This window comes from Barbus barbus (assembly GCF_936440315.1).
Source record: "Barbus barbus genome assembly, chromosome: 39".
Lineage (NCBI taxonomy): Eukaryota > Metazoa > Chordata > Actinopteri > Cypriniformes > Cyprinidae > Barbus > Barbus barbus.
In genome coordinates, this window is record NC_136717.1 from 21,016,950 (window position 1) to 21,034,751 (window position 17,802).

Consider the following 17,802-nt stretch of genomic DNA (forward strand, 5'->3'; position numbering starts at 1 on the left):
AAAATTTTGTACGATATTTATCCTGCTAAGGAATTTTTGAGATTAAGATTTAATGTGGACGATAATATTTGTCAATTCTGTAATAAGGATGCAGAAACTGTTGAACATCTATTTCTTCATTGTAATCTGGTTAATTCATTTTGGACTGAAGTATGTATTTGGATTAAACAAAGAATATCTATTTTTCCATCTATTACTTGGGACATGCTGAAATTTGGAGTTCATTTGGAGAACAAAAGTTTAGACTTTGTTGTAAACTGTTTACTTCTCATGTTAAAATACTTTATTCACAAGTGTAAAGTTTTGAAAATAGCACCCCAGCTTATTGTATTTAAAAAGGAGCTTGCCATGTATATAGAGGCCCTAAAAATTATGAGAAAGGAAAAGGCCAAGAAATTATTTGATTTGTTTAATAAGTGTGATTTTGTTTGATCCCCTACGTTGCTTAAGGATGCATGAATGTATTCTTTATTTATTTTATTTTATTTGTTTCATTTGGATTAATATCTGGTATGGTGGTTTATTTCTCTGTTATAGTATGAATAATATGAATGTCTCAGTCTGAAAGGATTTACAGTTGTATTTGTTAGCCTATTTTGTTCTGTTATAATGTTGTTGAAATAATAAAAAAAAAAAACAAAAAAAAAAAATTTTGGGATATGGATCCCCGACGGCCATGTTTGTAGTCTGAGGCGTATGCTGGGTATTGTAGTTCGCTGACCTGAAAGGCCGCAACGTTTGAATGAGGTATTAGTTACACACGTTCAATTTAACATCTTTGTGAAAACAAAAACAAAAAGAACTGTTAAAACGTATTTAGCCTAAACAAATATATATATATATATATATATATATATATATATATATATATATATATATATATATAAGAATACGATATACTTATACACGTCAAGTCTGTTTTACCATATGTCGAAACGGAGCACCCGTTGTTGCGTTATTTCGTGAAATAGCGTTAGGATCTGGTTGTGTTCTTATATTTTTCGAATTTCATCATAAACTATAAGCAAGACCTTGTGATAATATGTTGAACATCTGATAAGTCGGTCGATATCACATCCGGAGTTTACTGCGGGGCTATTTTCTGCAGCGGTTGTACTTGTTGTTAGAATGCTTCAAATCGCTTCCAGACTTGTTTTATGAGCGTTCCCTTGTTTGTTAAACTAGTCGTAAGCGACATTGTTAACATTTTTAGAGTTAAACAGGTTAATGAGCTCTTTCAGCATCTATAGTATAACTCCGTTATAGGGTTTTAGCTACAGCTGAATGATAAAACAAAGTTAAGAATATTGTTGGCAATTTGCGGCTGACCGGGAAAGCTGTGTGTGCGTGTGTACATGTTTATGTGGTTTATGAGGACACAAATTTGTATAATGGCGTGGGTATGACAGAGGTATTACAATATGAAGGTGGTTTATGAGGACACTGCCTATGTCCCCGTAATTCAAAAGGCTTAAAAAAACATACTAAATGTGTTTTTTTGAAAATCTAAAAATGCACAAAGTCTCCGGTGAGGGCTAAGTTTAGGTGTAGGGTTGGTGTAGGGCAATAGCACACACAGTTTGTTCAGTATAAAAACCATTACTCCTATGGAGACTCCCCATAAACCACAAAAACCAACGTGTGTGTGTGTGTGTGTGTGTGTGCGTGAGACAGTTTGAATACAAAAATGTTTTAGATAAAGACGGGATTAACTACAAGCATCCTAACTTAGAAACACAACACTATACGGTTTTCCCCCAAAACCGGTTGTTCAACACATTTAAAAAAGTCGTAAGAAAGTTTATTGTGTTTTGAAGAGAAAGTCAGATACGGTATATAAATTAAATATTTTATTATTGATTGATATGATAGAATCACGCTGAATTTATGAGGTTATGTATTAATACTGTTTTGTGTATTCATCGGTTACTGTATACATGTACGAGAGAAATGCATACACACAATTGTTTTATAAAGCTTTTAGTCTGTCATTACAAATATCTTAAAGAGAAAAGCCTTTCACACATTCTGTTTTCATTTGTCTCAGGATTCTGTTACACAAAAACCACATGAGCGTGGACACAAATCCTACGTGAAAGCTAAAAAGATGACTTTTTAAACTATTTTACAGACACTTAACACCTTAACGCTGTATCAGTAAGATATCATCATAAACCATCAGACACGTCAGGTTGTGGTGTGATAAGATGGACTTATCAAATATTTGCATGTTTCTTATATCAGTTATTTGATCAAATCTTAGTCAAATAAACCTATATAGACCAGTTGTTTTTATTTTAATAGAACATTATACTGTGAACAAATGCTACATTTAAACTCTGCGGTTAATAATACCGTTTTTAAAGTGAGAAAGAAAGTCTAATCTGTTGTAAAGATTCTGAGAAGCATTTGTGGGACCTTATACTTTTGTTGCAGACAACCTTAAGTAATTTTCAGTCTAATATAGGTTCATAAAGAAAAATCTCTGTAAGTGTCTTGCGTTAATCAGAGGATAATTTGACTGCTTCTAATCCTTGCTCTAGTCTAAAGGATCATGATTTTAGGTTTGAAAGATCTAAAAACTTATTTGTTAAAACAAAAGTTATATCATTGTTTAATCATGCTGCTTTTCATCATCTTGTAGAGATGAAAACATAAATAGTACACATCATAATAGTCTAAATGTTTAACTGTATAGGGTTTGTTTTAGTGTGTGTGTGTGTGTGTTTTTGTTTTTATGTGAGTGTTTGTGTTTTATTATACTATTTTTAACAGTAATATTGAACTTTGCATATGTTTTACATGCTAAAGTTTAATTTAAAGACAATAGACATCATGACTTACTTTAGGGACACACAAAGTGTTTAAAACTTTTTAAACATGTTAAAACTGTGTAATTATTTACGGAGAAGTTTTAAGTGAAATGTATATTTGTTCTTTTACAGTACACATACTATCTACAGTCTAGATTAAAATGAAAACATTTCTTAAATAACAACAAAAAGTAAAAACAACATATACGATTTTGCTCGTATTTAAAATTTAGCATACTCAGATTTGTGTGTGTGTGTGTGTGTTTTCTTTATCTATCTAATTTAGGTCCAATTCCTAAAGAAAAATCTCTGTAAGTGTCTTGCGTTACTCAGAGGATCATTTGACTGCTTCTAATCCTTGCTCTAGTCTAAAGGATCATGATTTTAGGTTTGAAAGATCTAAAAACTTATTTGTTAAAACAAAAGTTATATCATTGTTTAATAATGCTGCTTTTCATCACCTTGTAAAGATACCCAGCGTGATTCTAAACGTTCTTTAAAAAAGGTTTGTATGAGACATCATAAAAGTTTAAATATTTAACTGTATGGTTGTTTATGTGGATGTTTACGTGTAGATGTGTTGAGTGTTTGTGTGCGTGCGTGTGTGTGTGTGTGTGTGTGTTTGTGTTGACGGTTGAAAAATATATGAGTGAAAAAAAGAAATAAAACTAGGTAAAATGAAGTAAATTAAAGAATGTTTTCCTACAGCATAGACCGTCTTATTAAAACCGTCATCTTTGGGGACCTGTATTTATTTAAGTTTGTGGTTATCGCCTTCTTCTTTGACTATCTCATCACATCCTGAACGTTAGTTAAACCCCGCCATTCGAATAGATTATAAATACTCAATTCTCAACTATACCTAACTTCACCAGATATGTGTCATGAAAAGGTTCAATAGGGCCACACTTCCTTTGACCGGTCAGCGAACTTTTGCCTAAACCTTCGACAGAGGTGCACAGACACACGCGCAGGTGCACATCGTATAGATGCCATAGAGATGCTTTGATCGCTGAACATGTTAGAAAGACGATCTGTTTTAATCAATGAACCACGTTCTAACAAAGTCTACGACGCCAGATCCCCTCAAAAACTCATTAGATTGCAAATGAGTTGAATCCGCAGAAACTTTAGATGTTTTACGACGAGTCTGTTGATCAGATAAGACCGTTTCAGTGATCATGCAGCCAGACGCGCAGCACGCTTTCTCATTTCACACCACTGCGTGAGACGAAACATTTAGTACATTTCGTAAGATGTTGTAGAAAGTTTAGTCGTCTAATTATGACTGAAATCCAAAGACCGCCGCCAAAACATTCGCTTTCATACCAGTTTACGTGCGCATAAGTACGTTTTAACCGACACAGCACACTAGAAGTTTTAAGATTGACAAAATCAAAGAGTAAATAAAAGGTATTAAGTGTGAATAACTAAAATAAAATAAAATTTTCCTGTATGTTAGAGGTGAATGTTTAAAAGAAAACTTGTGTAACCTAATTTTTAAAGTGAAAAAAAGCCTGGGTTATACCAAGGCAGAAGCTTGACAGAAATCAAAGGCCTATTATAGGAATTAAGTGTGAATAGCTAAAGACAAAACAAACAACTTTTTTATTTTCCTGCGGGCGTTTGTTTAGAAGAAAACTTGTGTAACCTAATTTTAACACATTTTTTCATCATTTAAAGTTAAAGCACATAACATTGGTCCCCCCACACACACACAAACACATTGTCATAAATTCCTTAAGTTCACTATAAGGTGAATAACCAGATGGCTGCTTAGACGGGGGCTGGGGGGTGTACAAAACAGGTGTCCAGTTATGGGAGGGGGGTTGAATTTTTATGATGGTAATAAAATCAATCATTTTGACACAACGTATACTACCATCTCTCTCTGATAACTTAAACAGAAAGATTTTTGTTTTTGGAGCTGGACAGATGTCATTATGTAATTAAATCAACTTTAGCACAATTTGGGTAAAATCTAACCCTTGCAACATTTCCTCTGGACAAAGTTCCTGTTTTATGCCTCACACAGCCGTTGACTGAAGACGACACATAATCAGATGTAAGGATGTCATCTAAAGACAACACTATTAGTTTCCCTGAGGTTATAAAGCTGAAACGAGACGGTGGCCAACTCAGCAGAGCAGAAATAGGCACTTTTGTACAAGGAGTCATATCAGGAGCCATCCAGAAGAGTCAAATAGGTAAGAGCATGATCACATAAACTCAGATTACAGTTAAGACACAAACTAAGAAAATGTTTGGGTGGAATTTTTCAAAAATAATTGTGCTGCACCTGCACAGGTGCTATGCTAATGGCCATATGGCAGAAGGGCATGACTGATGAAGAAACCCTGTCATTGACGAGAGAGATGATGAACTCTGGAGAGACGTTTCAATGGCCGAAAGAATGGCTTGTGGTAGACAAACACTCAACCGGTGGAGTCGGAGACAAAGTCAGCCTTCCACTTGCTCCTGCTCTGGCTGCATGTGGCTGTAAGGTATAGAAATTAATTATTTTTATGATGCAAAATGGATTAAAATTGGCCGATTCTGCACTATTACTAGGGCACAGTTCTACTCAATTACATTTTCCACTACCAACCGCTCTGAATTTATTTTTAAAACGAATGCAGCTGAGATGCTTAAGATATGTAGGGATTTTTTTCTAGATACCCATGATAAGTGGAAGAGGACTGGCACATACAGGTGGCACCCTGGACAAGCTGGAGTCTATACCTGGGTTTAAAGTCAACCAGTCAGTTGAACAGGTAATGTGGGATTTATTTAAACTTCAAATGATGCTCTAACTGGTTTGACTAGTTGTTTTATTTCTTTAAGTATTATCATTATTCAAGTTACAGTTAATGTGAGCTTATCCTGATTGTATTCCCCAGTCTAACAGTTCTGGCAGAAAACAGTGAAACTCTTTGCAACACAATTTTGAAAGCCTCATGAGTCATTAGTGGGAAATTTGTTTGTTTGCTGGTTTACAGGTTGCGTACATTTTTAAAAACATGATGAGCAGAAGGATGTCAAGAATATAACATTTAATATTAATATAACATTTGATCAATAGCTATAAAAATAGTTTAGATTTGACAGCAGCACATAATCATCTGTTCAGGACAACACTCATCTAAATGAAGTGACTAATGCGTACTGACATCATAAAACCCTGCTAATTAATGTTGTTATTCAATATGAGCGTCATCAAATCAATTTTTACCACTGACTGTAATCCTTATAAAATTAAATCTATGTAAATGAATGTAGCCCATGTACTGATTCATCACAGCATGCGGTTTCTCCCAAACCAGAGATTTAGTATACAATATTTCATAACACACTTCTTACTGGGCAAAGTTAGAAGTCAGAACTCAGTAAAAGGTTATTGCCATTGCACTATTACTACAGTAGCCTAATTGTGTAGTATATTAGGCAAAATTTATATAGTCATAAAATATCCAGATGCAGAGTGACAAATAAACCAGATATTTATTTATTAACATTTATGAACATATTTTTCTTAATAATTTTCATGACTCATTATGTGATTGGACTGTTTTTATATTATATGTTTCTAGGTGAAGCAGATCCTAGAGGATGTGGGCTGTTGTATTGTGGGACAGACAGAGAGGCTAGTTCCAGCAGATCGTGCTCTCTACGCCATCAGAGACACCACATCAACTGTTGATAGTCTTCCTCTTATCATCAGTAAGATTAACCTGAAAAACTTCTCATTGCAGTGTTAAGCCCACTTCTCATGATTGTTGTTGTCCATGTTCTGCACAGGCTCCATCATCTCTAAGAAAGGAGCTGAAGGTCTGAGTGCTCTTGTGTTAGATGTGAAGTTTGGCAAAGCTGCTCTGTATAAAGATTTAAATAGCGCTCGGCATCTTGCTCAGTCACTGGTAAGAGAGCTTTTAGCGTTTACACTATATTATCACTATAATAATCATGCAACATATATGTTTTTTGTTATTTTTAGAAAGTTCACTTGATTCGAAATATGCTGTTTATGTGTCCACCAGTGTTCAGAACGGAAGAATTCATGAGTGTGAATTTAAACTGAACAAAGGAATTTGAATTGGAATAACAAATTGAATTGCAATTAAAATAATTTAAACACAGTTAATATAGATTCTGGGAAATTAAGCTTATTTAAAGTTAATTTATTAATTACATTAAAATATATACACTAAATTCAAATTTCTATATTTGGCATTTCTAACATATCTCCAGTATCTCTCTATAGTTATTTCTGTCCATAGGGCCTATAAATCTAATAAATTCAGGACTTATGCTTTTTTCAAAACTTTCAAGCGACGCTATAAACTATAACACAGCTGTGTATCTTTGAAAAAAAAATCTGCTGATTTGAAATAAATAAATTAATGAATTAATACATAATTTGATTATGAGAAGTTTAAAGATATTTGTAAAAACTCTACATCATGTACATCATGATTTTCACAAAATATTTTTTTTTTATCAGCTTTAAAGCACTTATCAAAATAACAAAAGCTGTCAAATGTCAAAAGTTTTAATATGACAAAAATAAGTATTTAAAATCTATTGTTTCATTTATATGCTGCAACGGAGTGGAAAAAGTGAAAATCAGAAATTGCCATAAAATAATGTCTTCAGAATCATTCATACATGTGAAAATCGGCTGAGAATTGAACAAGTAGCCCAGTTGTAACCTGGCTTAGTGGAAGATAGAAATCATGTATTTGTGGTATTTTGTTGTATATATTTTGCTTTTGTGGTGAATACAAGACATCTCAACCTTACAAATGGTTGTTGAAAGCAAAAATGCTATTAAATGCACATCATGTTTTGTAAGAAAGTGACATTCTAGAACAAAACGGTTATAATTCCGCATTCTGTTTGCAACCTTAAATCAAATTCGAACCCAATTCAGGATTTGAATTGCCATTTAAAAGTGATTCTCAATTGAACTGTTATACAATAACAGTGTCCATTTGCCAATAGGTCGGTGCAGGCAACAAGTTGGGTGTGAAGACAGGGGCGGTGCTCAGCCGAATGGATGCCCCCATTGGCCAGAGTGTGGGAAATGCGGTCGAGGTGTGTGAAGCCCTTGAGTGTCTTAAAGGACGAGGGTCAGATGATCTCAAGGAACTGGTCACAAATTTAGGTAAGTAGACGGACCCATCTAAACATAATACTGTAAGATGACACAACAGAACTAAATTGTGATGTCCTTCAAGACAAACTGGCCCCAAATGTCTGCAACAAGCAAGCATAAAAGCTTTCATTGTGTTTAGGTGGGTATCTGTTGTGGATGTGTGGCCACTCCGGTACTCCAGAGAGCGGAAAAACTGAAATTGCTGTGAAACTGGAGAATGGAGAAGCCCTGAAAAAGTTTGAAGCGATGCTGGTGGCTCAGGGTGTGTCTGCAGATGTTGCACATTCCCTGTGTTTAAACGAGACCGACTACTTTGAGCACATGAAGCGTGCAGCGCATCAGGCAGAGCTCGAGGTGCTAGATGATGGTAATTATGTTCCATGTTCTTGTTTGAAAATCAAATATGTTAATTATTTTACATAACGCTAACAGCACAGGCATGATTATAAATAGATTGCACAGAGTGCGCTATTAATATTCACTGTTATTCATCTACATGCAGTCATCACGTCCATTATCTCAGCTGCAGCCATTGTGTGTATGTGTATGTGTGAACTGTTTGATTGACAGGAGCCGTTTTGGACATTGACGGTTTGGCCCTGGCTGAAGTGCTGCATAAACTAGGTGCAGGGCGTACAAAATCGGGAGAGGAAATCGATCATAGTGTGGGAGCACAGATCTTGGTTGAGATGGGACAGCAGGTACAGAAAGGTTAGTCTCATTTATCTAAATATATGACTGTTTGGAATAAAAAAAAGGTACCTCTAACTAAAAAAGTATACTGAGAACTAAAAAAAAAAAAAAGGATGTGGAAGTTTTCAATATGCAACAATAAACACTATGCAATAGTGATAGTATATAAAAGACACACTTCACCACAATGCATGTTTATCTCAGCAAATTGTTGCCAGTTGTCCGAGAAATAAAATACTGTTATTTTTAAATGTAATTTAAAATAGCTATTTATTTTTTTATTTAATTTATAATCCGATTTTGCATAAAACATTTGGCAGTCCTATCAAATGATGAGTCAAGACTGATATTAATATTGTTTCTGGTTCATTCATCCCAGTGGAAATGAGTCAATTGTGAGATACTGTATGTGATCCACCAATCATTGTGAGATATATTATCCATCATAGTGTGCTATAGTTGTAAACATTTTTGCAAAAAAAAAAAAAAAAAAGGAAAAGGTTAAATCTGAAATATTCACCCATGAGTATTAGATCATAGTTCATATCATATTTTATAATAATATTAATTTTAAGATTTTTTTTTGGTTCATTAATCACACTGGAAATAGGTTAAATTGCATTGTGGTATATATCACCCACTGTAGTATGCTATGCTGTAAACTAAACATTTTCAAAAATGTGAAAATGTTAAATCTGATATAATCACTCGTACTATGTAGGTCATATTTCATGTCAAAATCAAAAATGAAATCACTTTTCTTTTTTTTTAAATGCCAAATTGCATTGTGGGATTTATAACCCACCATTTTGCAAATGTGAAAATATTAAATTTGCATGTATACTTAGTGCCAATTTGTTTTGAGTAGTACTGTAGTAGTACAGTTTTTCAAATATAGCCTACCTTTATATCTCTGTATATTATTTATTCAGACAAATCTGTATTTATACCCTACTGATTCAATTGGCAGGTCAACCATGGATCAGGATTCATCACAATTGCCCAAATCTGAATCCACACTATTCTGACCTGCAGAAAGCCTTGGTCATTGGCAGCCATGACAAATACAAGGCAGTGTCACGTGTGGCAGAATTCATCTACCCAGATAATCCCAGCATGTCATAACGCAGCCTCATTTGAAACGTATTTTAAGTATTATATTTTGAATGTACTGTTACCAAGAAACTGTTTTCTTTATATGAAGCACTAGGGAGTTTTTACCAGAAACACATGACAATGAACAACACTGACCTTTGAGCTCTGAATCGGGAAAATCTTTAAACATACTTGCTTGCCAGTAGCTGGAATATTATTGTAGCCAAGGTCTGCTCAATCCCGTCCTGTAAAATTCAGTTGCAGCTCTAAACAAAATCACCTAAACCAGATGATCAAAGCCTTCAGCTTGAAGTTGAAATTGCAGCCAGGTGTGTTGGAGCAGGATTGAGTACACAGATGAAATGCTGCCACCACTCACTCGCAGAGGAACTGCAGCATTACTGACCACAAAGCGCTCCAGAATCTCAGATTACAGGGTCAGCTCTCCTTCTTGTATAAAAAGCATCTACGATGATGCCTTGAGATACTCATAGATTTGTCAGAAGGTAAAAGGAATCTGATTCCACAATCAGTGTTGGTTTTCAAAATGCCTTTAAAGTGTAACACTGGTGCTTCATTTATATTTTTAAATGAAGTCTTTCTCTGTGTATTTAATCAAACCAATTAATCAGTGTGGTTATCTTTTTTAATAAATGGAGGTTGGAGAAGAGATGATCTTTGCTGCTAAGTAGTGGTACAAATCATGTCCAAAATGAACCTCTATATATTCTTCATCCTTAAAATAAAAGCTGGTTTTGAATATCTGGAGACATATCTAAAAAAACACACATTTCATAGTTCATCCCAAATTCAAAAGCAAAGTAATACTAAGATTATTTTTTTTTTTGCTATTGTGACATTTTTGTGATCAATTTCCAGAATATCAGTCACCAACATTTTCATTAATGTGATTTTTATTAAAATGAAATCCATATATAATTTTTTACATTATCATAATGAAGGGTTTTTTATTTTGGGAAAATGCTTAACTGTCACAAAAAAAAAAAAAATAATTTTCATAATGCAATAAAAATGTGTATTCCTTTTGACTTTGTTGTGAAATATAACCTGGATATTTCTTTGAGAGATTTGTCATATTTTACTATTTATTTTTAGTCAGTCATTTAGACAGTCTTGCTCAAGTTTCAGTTACTTACATCAGTCACCTTTGCCTTGTCTTTTTTGCTTCCATCAAAAATAAAAAGAAATATTTAAATCAAATACTTTTCCATTTTTTATTTCAACACACGTAAAAAAGGATATGCATTCAGTCTATTTTCTTCCAAGATTAAAAAAGCAAATAACATTGCTGCTTTTTGATGCCTGCAGATGTCCTAGGGTACGTCTTCAAAAGGGAGACAGGGAATTTAATCTAAATGTGGATTTTTCTGTCCTGGTTCGGGAGGCATCAGTGTGCCACAGAATTGAGCGGTTCTGCTCTTATGTTTCCAAGATCCAGCGCAGAATCTGTTTCTTCATCGATTTCACCGATTACAGCCCTGAAACACAAACATAAACAAGCCTTTAAAATCCAATAAAGTCTGCAGTTGCTTTAAACAATGTAAATAAGTAGCACAAATACATACACATTATCGCCTCTGACAATATACAGTCCCAGGACCACCTGCTCTACGCCCTGGGAAGAGCTGAACACCCGCTCATGGCTTTCATCCAGGATGAGATTGATCGTCTGATCGAAGCCCTTTAGCGTCCCCTAAATACAAAACAATAAAAGTCATAAGCAGGCTCCTTTATTAATGCACATAAGCAATGTCACTTAAGGAGATGAGAAAGACTCACCACAATCATTCTGCCATCTGAAGTGATGATGGCAACCGTCCCTTAAATAATGTGAGTTAAGGACATATCAGGCTCATAAAGACTTCTATACACATCATAATTCATCATGAATACATCATATTCAATTAACCATATGTATGTGTATATGTTATTAAATACATAAGTATATACTGTATATAAAAAATAGAAATATGCATCTCACTACACTATATACGCAGTTCAAGTCTCAATATATAATTAATGTATAAATAGTAGTACGCTTAATCCATAATAATTCTATGTAATGGAGATAATGCATGCATTTATATTTAGTAATCATACCATACACACAATTTATCATGCATATTTACTGTATATATGTAGTACATATAAAATCTGATGCATTACGTTCATACATGTATACTAAAACACGATAATGACTTTATCATGCTTATCATAACACGCTATGATAGCGCGCCCATTGAAACACATAACCACTGTCATGAAAACAACAGCCACTGATCTACAACATCACCATCATGAAGTGCATCAAAGGATACGGTTAATGTAGCTCTCAAGAGCGGTAGACATCTCTGCTGGAGCGTGTTTAAATCCACCGGTTCTTGAGCACAACTACAACGAAACACAGCTGCGACCTGAACCGGAAATTAGAACGGAGAGACTCGAGTAGCCGATGACCTATCGCGGCAGCACTAGACGAGTAGGAGCAATCGAACCTGGGGTAATGTATGTTTATCCAGAAGATGGCGCACGCTATAGGTTTCTAACAAGGAAGTCTACACAGTGGCTATAGAAAGTCTTCATACCCCTAAACTAATAAAGTCTTCATACCCATAAACTTTGCAAATTTCTTAAAAAGGAAACACTGAAAAAATGACATTGCACAAGTCTTCATACCCTTAACTCAAAACTTAGTTAAAGCAGGCAACAATGATACAACAAGCTTTGCACATCTGCATTTGTTGTTTTTTTGCCTTTCTTCTCTTTAGATCATCTCAAACTCTGTCAGGTTGGCTGGGGACCATCGGTGGACAGCCATTTATAGGTTTCTCCAAAGATGTTCATAGAGTCGTCCCTAAGCCACTCCTGCATTGTCTTGGCTGTGTGCGGAGGGTGATTGTCATGTTGGAAGGTAAACTTTCAGCCCAGTCTGAGGTCCTGAGCGCTCTGAACCAGGTTTTCATTAAGGATATCTCTGTATTTAGCTGCATTCAGCTTTCAGTCTTCTCTGATCACTTCCCCAGTCCCTGCCGCTGAAAACACCCCCACTGCAGGATGCTTCAGCGTTGGGATAGTATAATGCAGGTGATAAGCGGTGCTTGGTTTCCCTCAGACATGAATAAGGAATTGAGGTTCATCAGACCAAAGAATCTTTTTTTCCATAGTCTGAGAGTTATTTGGGTGTATTTTTGGTAAATTCCAATTAAGGTTTCATGTATCTTTACTGAGGAGAAGCTTGGGTTTAGTCACTTTGCCATCAAGCCCAGATTGGTGGAGTGTCGCAGTGATGTTTGTCCTTCTGTAAGTTTCTCCCATCTGCATATAGCTCAACCAGAGTGACCATCAGTGTCTTGATCACCTCTCAGTTTGGCCAGGAGGCTAGATCTAGGAAGAGTCCTGATTGTTTTAAACTTCAGCCATTAAGGATTATGGAGGCCAAATGCTCCTGTGAACCTTCAACACAGCATAATTTTTTTGTAGTCTTCCCCAGATCTGTCTCAACACAATCCTGTCTCTCAGCTCTGCAGGCCATTCCTTTGACCTCATATCTTAATTTTTGCTCTGACATCCATTTCAGCTGTTAAACTTTATATAGACAGGTGTGTGTGCGTTTCCAAATCATTGTCAAATCAACTGAATTTGCCACAGGTTAACTCCAGTCGGAGTATAGAAACATTTAAAATCTAAATTTCAAGTGTCAAAGCAAAGGGTATGAAGACTTATGCAATGTCATTTTTTCAGTGTTTCCTTTTTAATAAATTTGCAAAGATGTGATAAATCAGGTTTTTGCTTTGTCATTATGGTGAGTGAGGTGTAGATTTATGTGGGGAAAAAAAGTAACTTAAAGCAGTTTAACATAACGCAACAACAAAATGTGAAAAAAATTAAGGGGTATGAAGACTTTCTATAGGCACTGTATAATACGGTTTCTAACAAGCAACCTTTGAGATTAGAATCAGTTCTTGATGAAAAGACAAATTGTTTCAAAGTCACAGTGGGGGCTGATGGAAATACTGATGGTGATGATGACAATGGAACTTACACAAAAGTATTGTGGTGGTGCAATAGTGACGCTACTTTGATTTGTAGAGTATCACATTGATGCTATTTACATGGTATTTCAAATATTACTTTGGTATTATCAGGATAAATGTCCAAACTATGATGTTACCACTGTATATTTCCAAAAAAAAAAAAAAAAAAAAAAAGACATGAAAACTCTGGCAGCTCTTGGTTTGGTACCTTTATGAAGCTGGAGAAACAATAATTCCCTAAACAATCCATTGCACAATCATAGCTAAAGGAAATAAACTAGATGATCATTTCACATTCTGAACTCTGTCTCCTCATTACAATAGAAAACACCAGACACATGCTGTTGTAAAGCACAACACAAGTGATTGTTAAAGTTAATCATTTATGTTGTTATGAGGAAGTGAACTTTAAACCTAAGATGCATTAGAAGGATCTCCAGGAAACCATTATGGTAACAAATGCTATATGAAACACACATACTTGAACCGGGGGAAGAAAAATGGATGTATAAAATAAAATCTTTCCGACAGTTTAGACTTTTAGACCATACCAAATTGGACAACTAACAAGGGAAACTGGTTTAGCAGTACAGGTAATTCTTTGAAAGTGGTATTTAAACAACGGAAACTTGTTTAATTTGTTTTTCATTTCTATTCATCAAGTAATATGATCTTCTTGTGACTTATCTCTGTTTCCACACAGGCTGTTTTAGATTTCATGTGAAGCTGTGAAAGTTTGTTAAAGGCAACATGAAAGCAGACGACAAACTTCAGATCTTGAAATTCTTTCTAATGCTTGTCAATTCCCTCTTTGTGGTAAGATGAAATAACCATAGATCTGTACGTTACTGGCACGGATTTTAGAGACATTTCTTGTTTATCACTTACAAAGAAAGAACTTCCTGGACTGCAGTCAAATATATTAATCATACGGTGGACATTGACATGCAGCTCGTAATATGATTAAGCTTGTTTTCTGCCAGCAATGTGCAAAGACAGACTTCTGCACTCGTCAAATAAAAAAAAAACTTAATTCAAGCATGGCGACATGTACAAACAAGTAACAATTTACATGTTCTCTACAGATTCTTGGCATCAGCATTTTTGCGTGTTCTGCTTGGATTTTATTTGATAAGGACAGCTTTGTAAGTGTTCTCAGCTCTGGTAAGTTTTCCTGTTTGTCAGTCTATCATTATTCAAAATAGCAGCTTACACAATGCATGTTACTGCAATTTGCCTCAGATTACCTATAACAGGACATTAAAAAGTATACCACTTTGCCGTAGCCAATTTTTAGTGTCCTTTAATCTGATTTTGGGGTTTTAATGAAGCAAAATGTGTGGTCTCTCAGGACAGGAAGTGAAGGTGGTGGCTGGGGGGCTCTTTTTCATTGGCCTTGTTGTGGTTTTTGTGTCCTTGCTGGGTTGTGCTGGTGCCTATTTTGAGAGCCGATGTTTCATCGTATTTGTAAGCATAATTCATGCAGTGCACAAAGACACTAATAATGCAATAAAAGCTTGCTGTGAACATTTCCTCTTCTCTGTTTTTTCAGTATGTGTGCTTCTTGATCGTCATCATACTGGGTCAGCTTTTCATCACCTTTGTGCTATTAATACGAAGAGACAAGGCAAGTTTTTACATAAATTATAAATACTGTAAGGAAAAACACAGCTGGCTTCTACTACACACGAGATTCCAATGATAAAGTGATTAAACAAATTGTCTAACACATGTTTTGAATGTTACCAGATTGAGCAGTTTTTGAGGGATAATGTGGACGAGATCATTAGGGAGTATGGAGGAAATGAAACCGAAACGTCTTGGAAACTTCTAGACAGTGTGCAGACTTCTGTATGTGGCTGATTTACATCTGAATGCAAGATGAGTGTATGATGATTGTAACTTTTTTAACTGACAATCAGCTATAGGAAGGTGTGTTCTGATATAAGTGTATTTTTTTTGCTGTATAGGCAAAATGCTGTGGTAGGGTGACCTCAAATGAATGGAGGAATAACACCGTTATTAAGTCCTGGGGGGAGACTGACATCTACCCTTGCTCCTGTTTTAACGGTATCTGCCCTGTAATTCTGCTTGGAACACACAGCTTTGGAAACGGATCAGACATCTATGAAACGGTAACATATGTTGCCTTTTTTCCATCATTACAACCATTTTACTTATCCTCCTTGTTTTAATTTGCAAACTAAAGCAGTTTTTTTGGGTGATAGGGCTGTGAGAAGGAACTAGTGGACTGGCTGGAGATGAATATAATCGTAATATTTGGAATGGATGTTGGACTTCTTTTGATTCAGGTGAGGAGAGACCAAAAAAATCTAATGATTTTTCACATAATATGAAACCAATCAAATAAAAGCATCTTAGATTTAGCTAAAATAAAAAAATACAACAATAATAACTGTTGTATGTTTCTCCCTTGGAGGTGCATTACACAAGTTAAGCATCTTTGACTTCTACAGGAAAAAATACACAAATAAATAAAATAAATAAAAATGTGACCCTGAACCACAAAGCCAGTCATAAGGGTCAATTTTTTTTTATTAATATTTATACATCATCTGAAAGCTGAATAAATAAGCTAGGATGGTTGTTAGAATAGGAGATACAACAGACCGAGATACAACTATTTGAAAATCTGGAAGATGAGGGTGCAAAAAAATCTAAATATTGAGAAAATCGCCTTTAAAGTTGTCCAAATGAAGTTCTTAGCAATGCATATTACTAATCAAAAATTAAGTTTTGATATATTTACGATAGGAAAACATCTTCATGGAACATGATCTTTACTTAATATCCTAATGATTTTTGGCATTGCTACATGGTCCAGGGTCGCAAATTATTGTTGTATATTTCTACCTTGTAAGTGTATAATGCAATTAATTTAAGTGATAACTTGTATTTAACCTAAGATCAAATAAAATAATTATAAATATATAAATAATAAAATAAAAAACAATTGTTGTATATTCTCCCTTGGAAGCGCATAATGCAATACAAGTTTAGCATGGTTGATTTAGACAGCAAAAATAAAACCAAAAAGTAATTGTTGGATATTTCTCCCTTTCAAGTGTATTGAGCTTAACTTGTATTTAACCTGGAATAAAATTAAATAAAATAAAAATTGGTGTATATTTCTACCTTGTAAGTGTATAATGCAATTCATTTCAGTGACAGAGCTGAACTTGTATTGAACCTAAAATGAGAAAATAAAATAAATAATAAAATAAAATAAAAAAACAATTGTTGTATATTCCTTCTTGGAAATGCATTGTGCAATCATTATGTAAGTTAATGTAACCATCATGTAAGTTGATCTTTGACTTATACTGCAAAAAAATAAAAATAAATAAATAAAAATAAAAACTGTTGTTGATCTCTCCCTTGCAAGCACATTTAACCTGGGATAAAATAAAATAAAATAAAAATTTAAATAATAAGAATAGAATGCATTTTAGTGACTGAAGCTTAATTTTCTATTAAAAATCTAAATGATTTCGGATTGTTTTGTCTCGTAATGCTCAGATTCTGCAGTTTATCTTTGCCATCCAAACCTTCAAATGCATTGGCCGTAAGACGAGGGAACTGCATCCCAGTAACCTACTGAATGCCATGGAGGAGAATCCTGCAGCGCAGCCTGAAAACCAGCAGTACAGTATGGAAAATCAGCAGTTTGATACTCAAATGGACAATGGCTACTATCATCAAGGTGGATATGTTGATGGGAATTATGACCAGTATAATAATCCTGAATTGTACGAACCGGATAACAGTCAAATGTACAATAGCCATCATAATTTGCAACACCAGCGGAGCTACAATGGCAGTTATGGTCAGGGACACATGCAGCACCAGAGCTACCATCAGAGCTACAATCCTGATGATTACTGAAGCCAGATTTCTTCTCGCATGTAACGTGATCAGATTGGGATGGGCTAATTTGCTGTTTTAAAAATAGCGTTCTGTATAAAGAGCA

General features: G+C 34.8%; 3 protein-coding genes across 3 annotated transcripts; 2 read left to right on the forward strand and 1 right to left on the reverse strand.

Annotated features, from left to right (window-relative positions):
* The first annotated feature begins 700 nt into the window (after nucleotides 1-700).
* tymp (thymidine phosphorylase) lies at nucleotides 701-10,916 on the forward strand. The gene is made up of 10 exons (XM_079398770.1): nucleotides 701-747; nucleotides 4,849-5,020; nucleotides 5,121-5,317; nucleotides 5,489-5,587; nucleotides 6,404-6,533; nucleotides 6,612-6,730; nucleotides 7,815-7,977; nucleotides 8,108-8,335; nucleotides 8,539-8,679; nucleotides 9,632-10,916. Exons 2-10 carry the CDS (start codon nucleotides 4,885-4,887, stop codon nucleotides 9,784-9,786), a joined length of 1,368 nt encoding a protein of 455 aa, XP_079254896.1. The 5' UTR covers nucleotides 701-747; nucleotides 4,849-4,884; the 3' UTR covers nucleotides 9,787-10,916.
* On the reverse strand, nucleotides 10,394-12,220 carry LOC306858317 (U6 snRNA-associated Sm-like protein LSm8). Its single transcript, XM_079398771.1, has 4 exons — nucleotides 12,096-12,220; nucleotides 11,557-11,597; nucleotides 11,343-11,470; nucleotides 10,394-11,255 (listed from the first exon to the last, which is right to left on the reverse strand). Exons 1-4 carry the CDS (start codon nucleotides 12,124-12,126, stop codon nucleotides 11,165-11,167), a joined length of 291 nt encoding a protein of 96 aa, XP_079254897.1. The 5' UTR covers nucleotides 12,127-12,220; the 3' UTR covers nucleotides 10,394-11,164.
* A 2,059-nt stretch (nucleotides 12,221-14,279) lies between these two features.
* LOC306859035 (CD82 antigen) lies at nucleotides 14,280-17,717 on the forward strand (the record flags this gene model as incomplete). The annotated part of the gene is made up of 9 exons (XM_079399843.1): nucleotides 14,280-14,404; nucleotides 14,515-14,627; nucleotides 14,897-14,975; nucleotides 15,163-15,278; nucleotides 15,364-15,438; nucleotides 15,561-15,662; nucleotides 15,782-15,946; nucleotides 16,040-16,123; nucleotides 17,352-17,717. Exons 2-9 carry the CDS (start codon nucleotides 14,562-14,564, stop codon nucleotides 17,715-17,717), a joined length of 1,053 nt encoding a protein of 350 aa, XP_079255969.1. The 5' UTR covers nucleotides 14,280-14,404; nucleotides 14,515-14,561.
* Between the last annotated feature and the right edge of the window lie 85 nt (nucleotides 17,718-17,802).

Bases quoted from the DNA above. Each gene is read 5' to 3' on its own strand.
- LOC306858317 (XM_079398771.1), bottom strand. From the start codon at position 12,126: ATGTCTACCGCTCTTGAGAGCTACATTAACC. The intron at 11,598-12,095 runs GTATCCTTTGAT...ACATTATTTAAG, and splicing joins TCTTGAGAGCTACATTAACC to GGACGGTTGCCATCATCACT. The intron at 11,471-11,556 runs GTGAGTCTTTCT...TTTTGTATTTAG, and splicing joins CAGATGGCAGAATGATTGTG to GGGACGCTAAAGGGCTTCGA.
- tymp (XM_079398770.1), top strand. From the start codon at position 4,885: ATGTCATCTAAAGACAACACTATTAGTTTCCCTGAGGTTATAAAGCTG. The intron at 5,021-5,120 runs GTAAGAGCATGA...GCACCTGCACAG, and splicing joins CATCCAGAAGAGTCAAATAG to GTGCTATGCTAATGGCCATA. The intron at 8,336-8,538 runs GTAATTATGTTC...TTTGATTGACAG, and splicing joins GCTCGAGGTGCTAGATGATG to GAGCCGTTTTGGACATTGAC.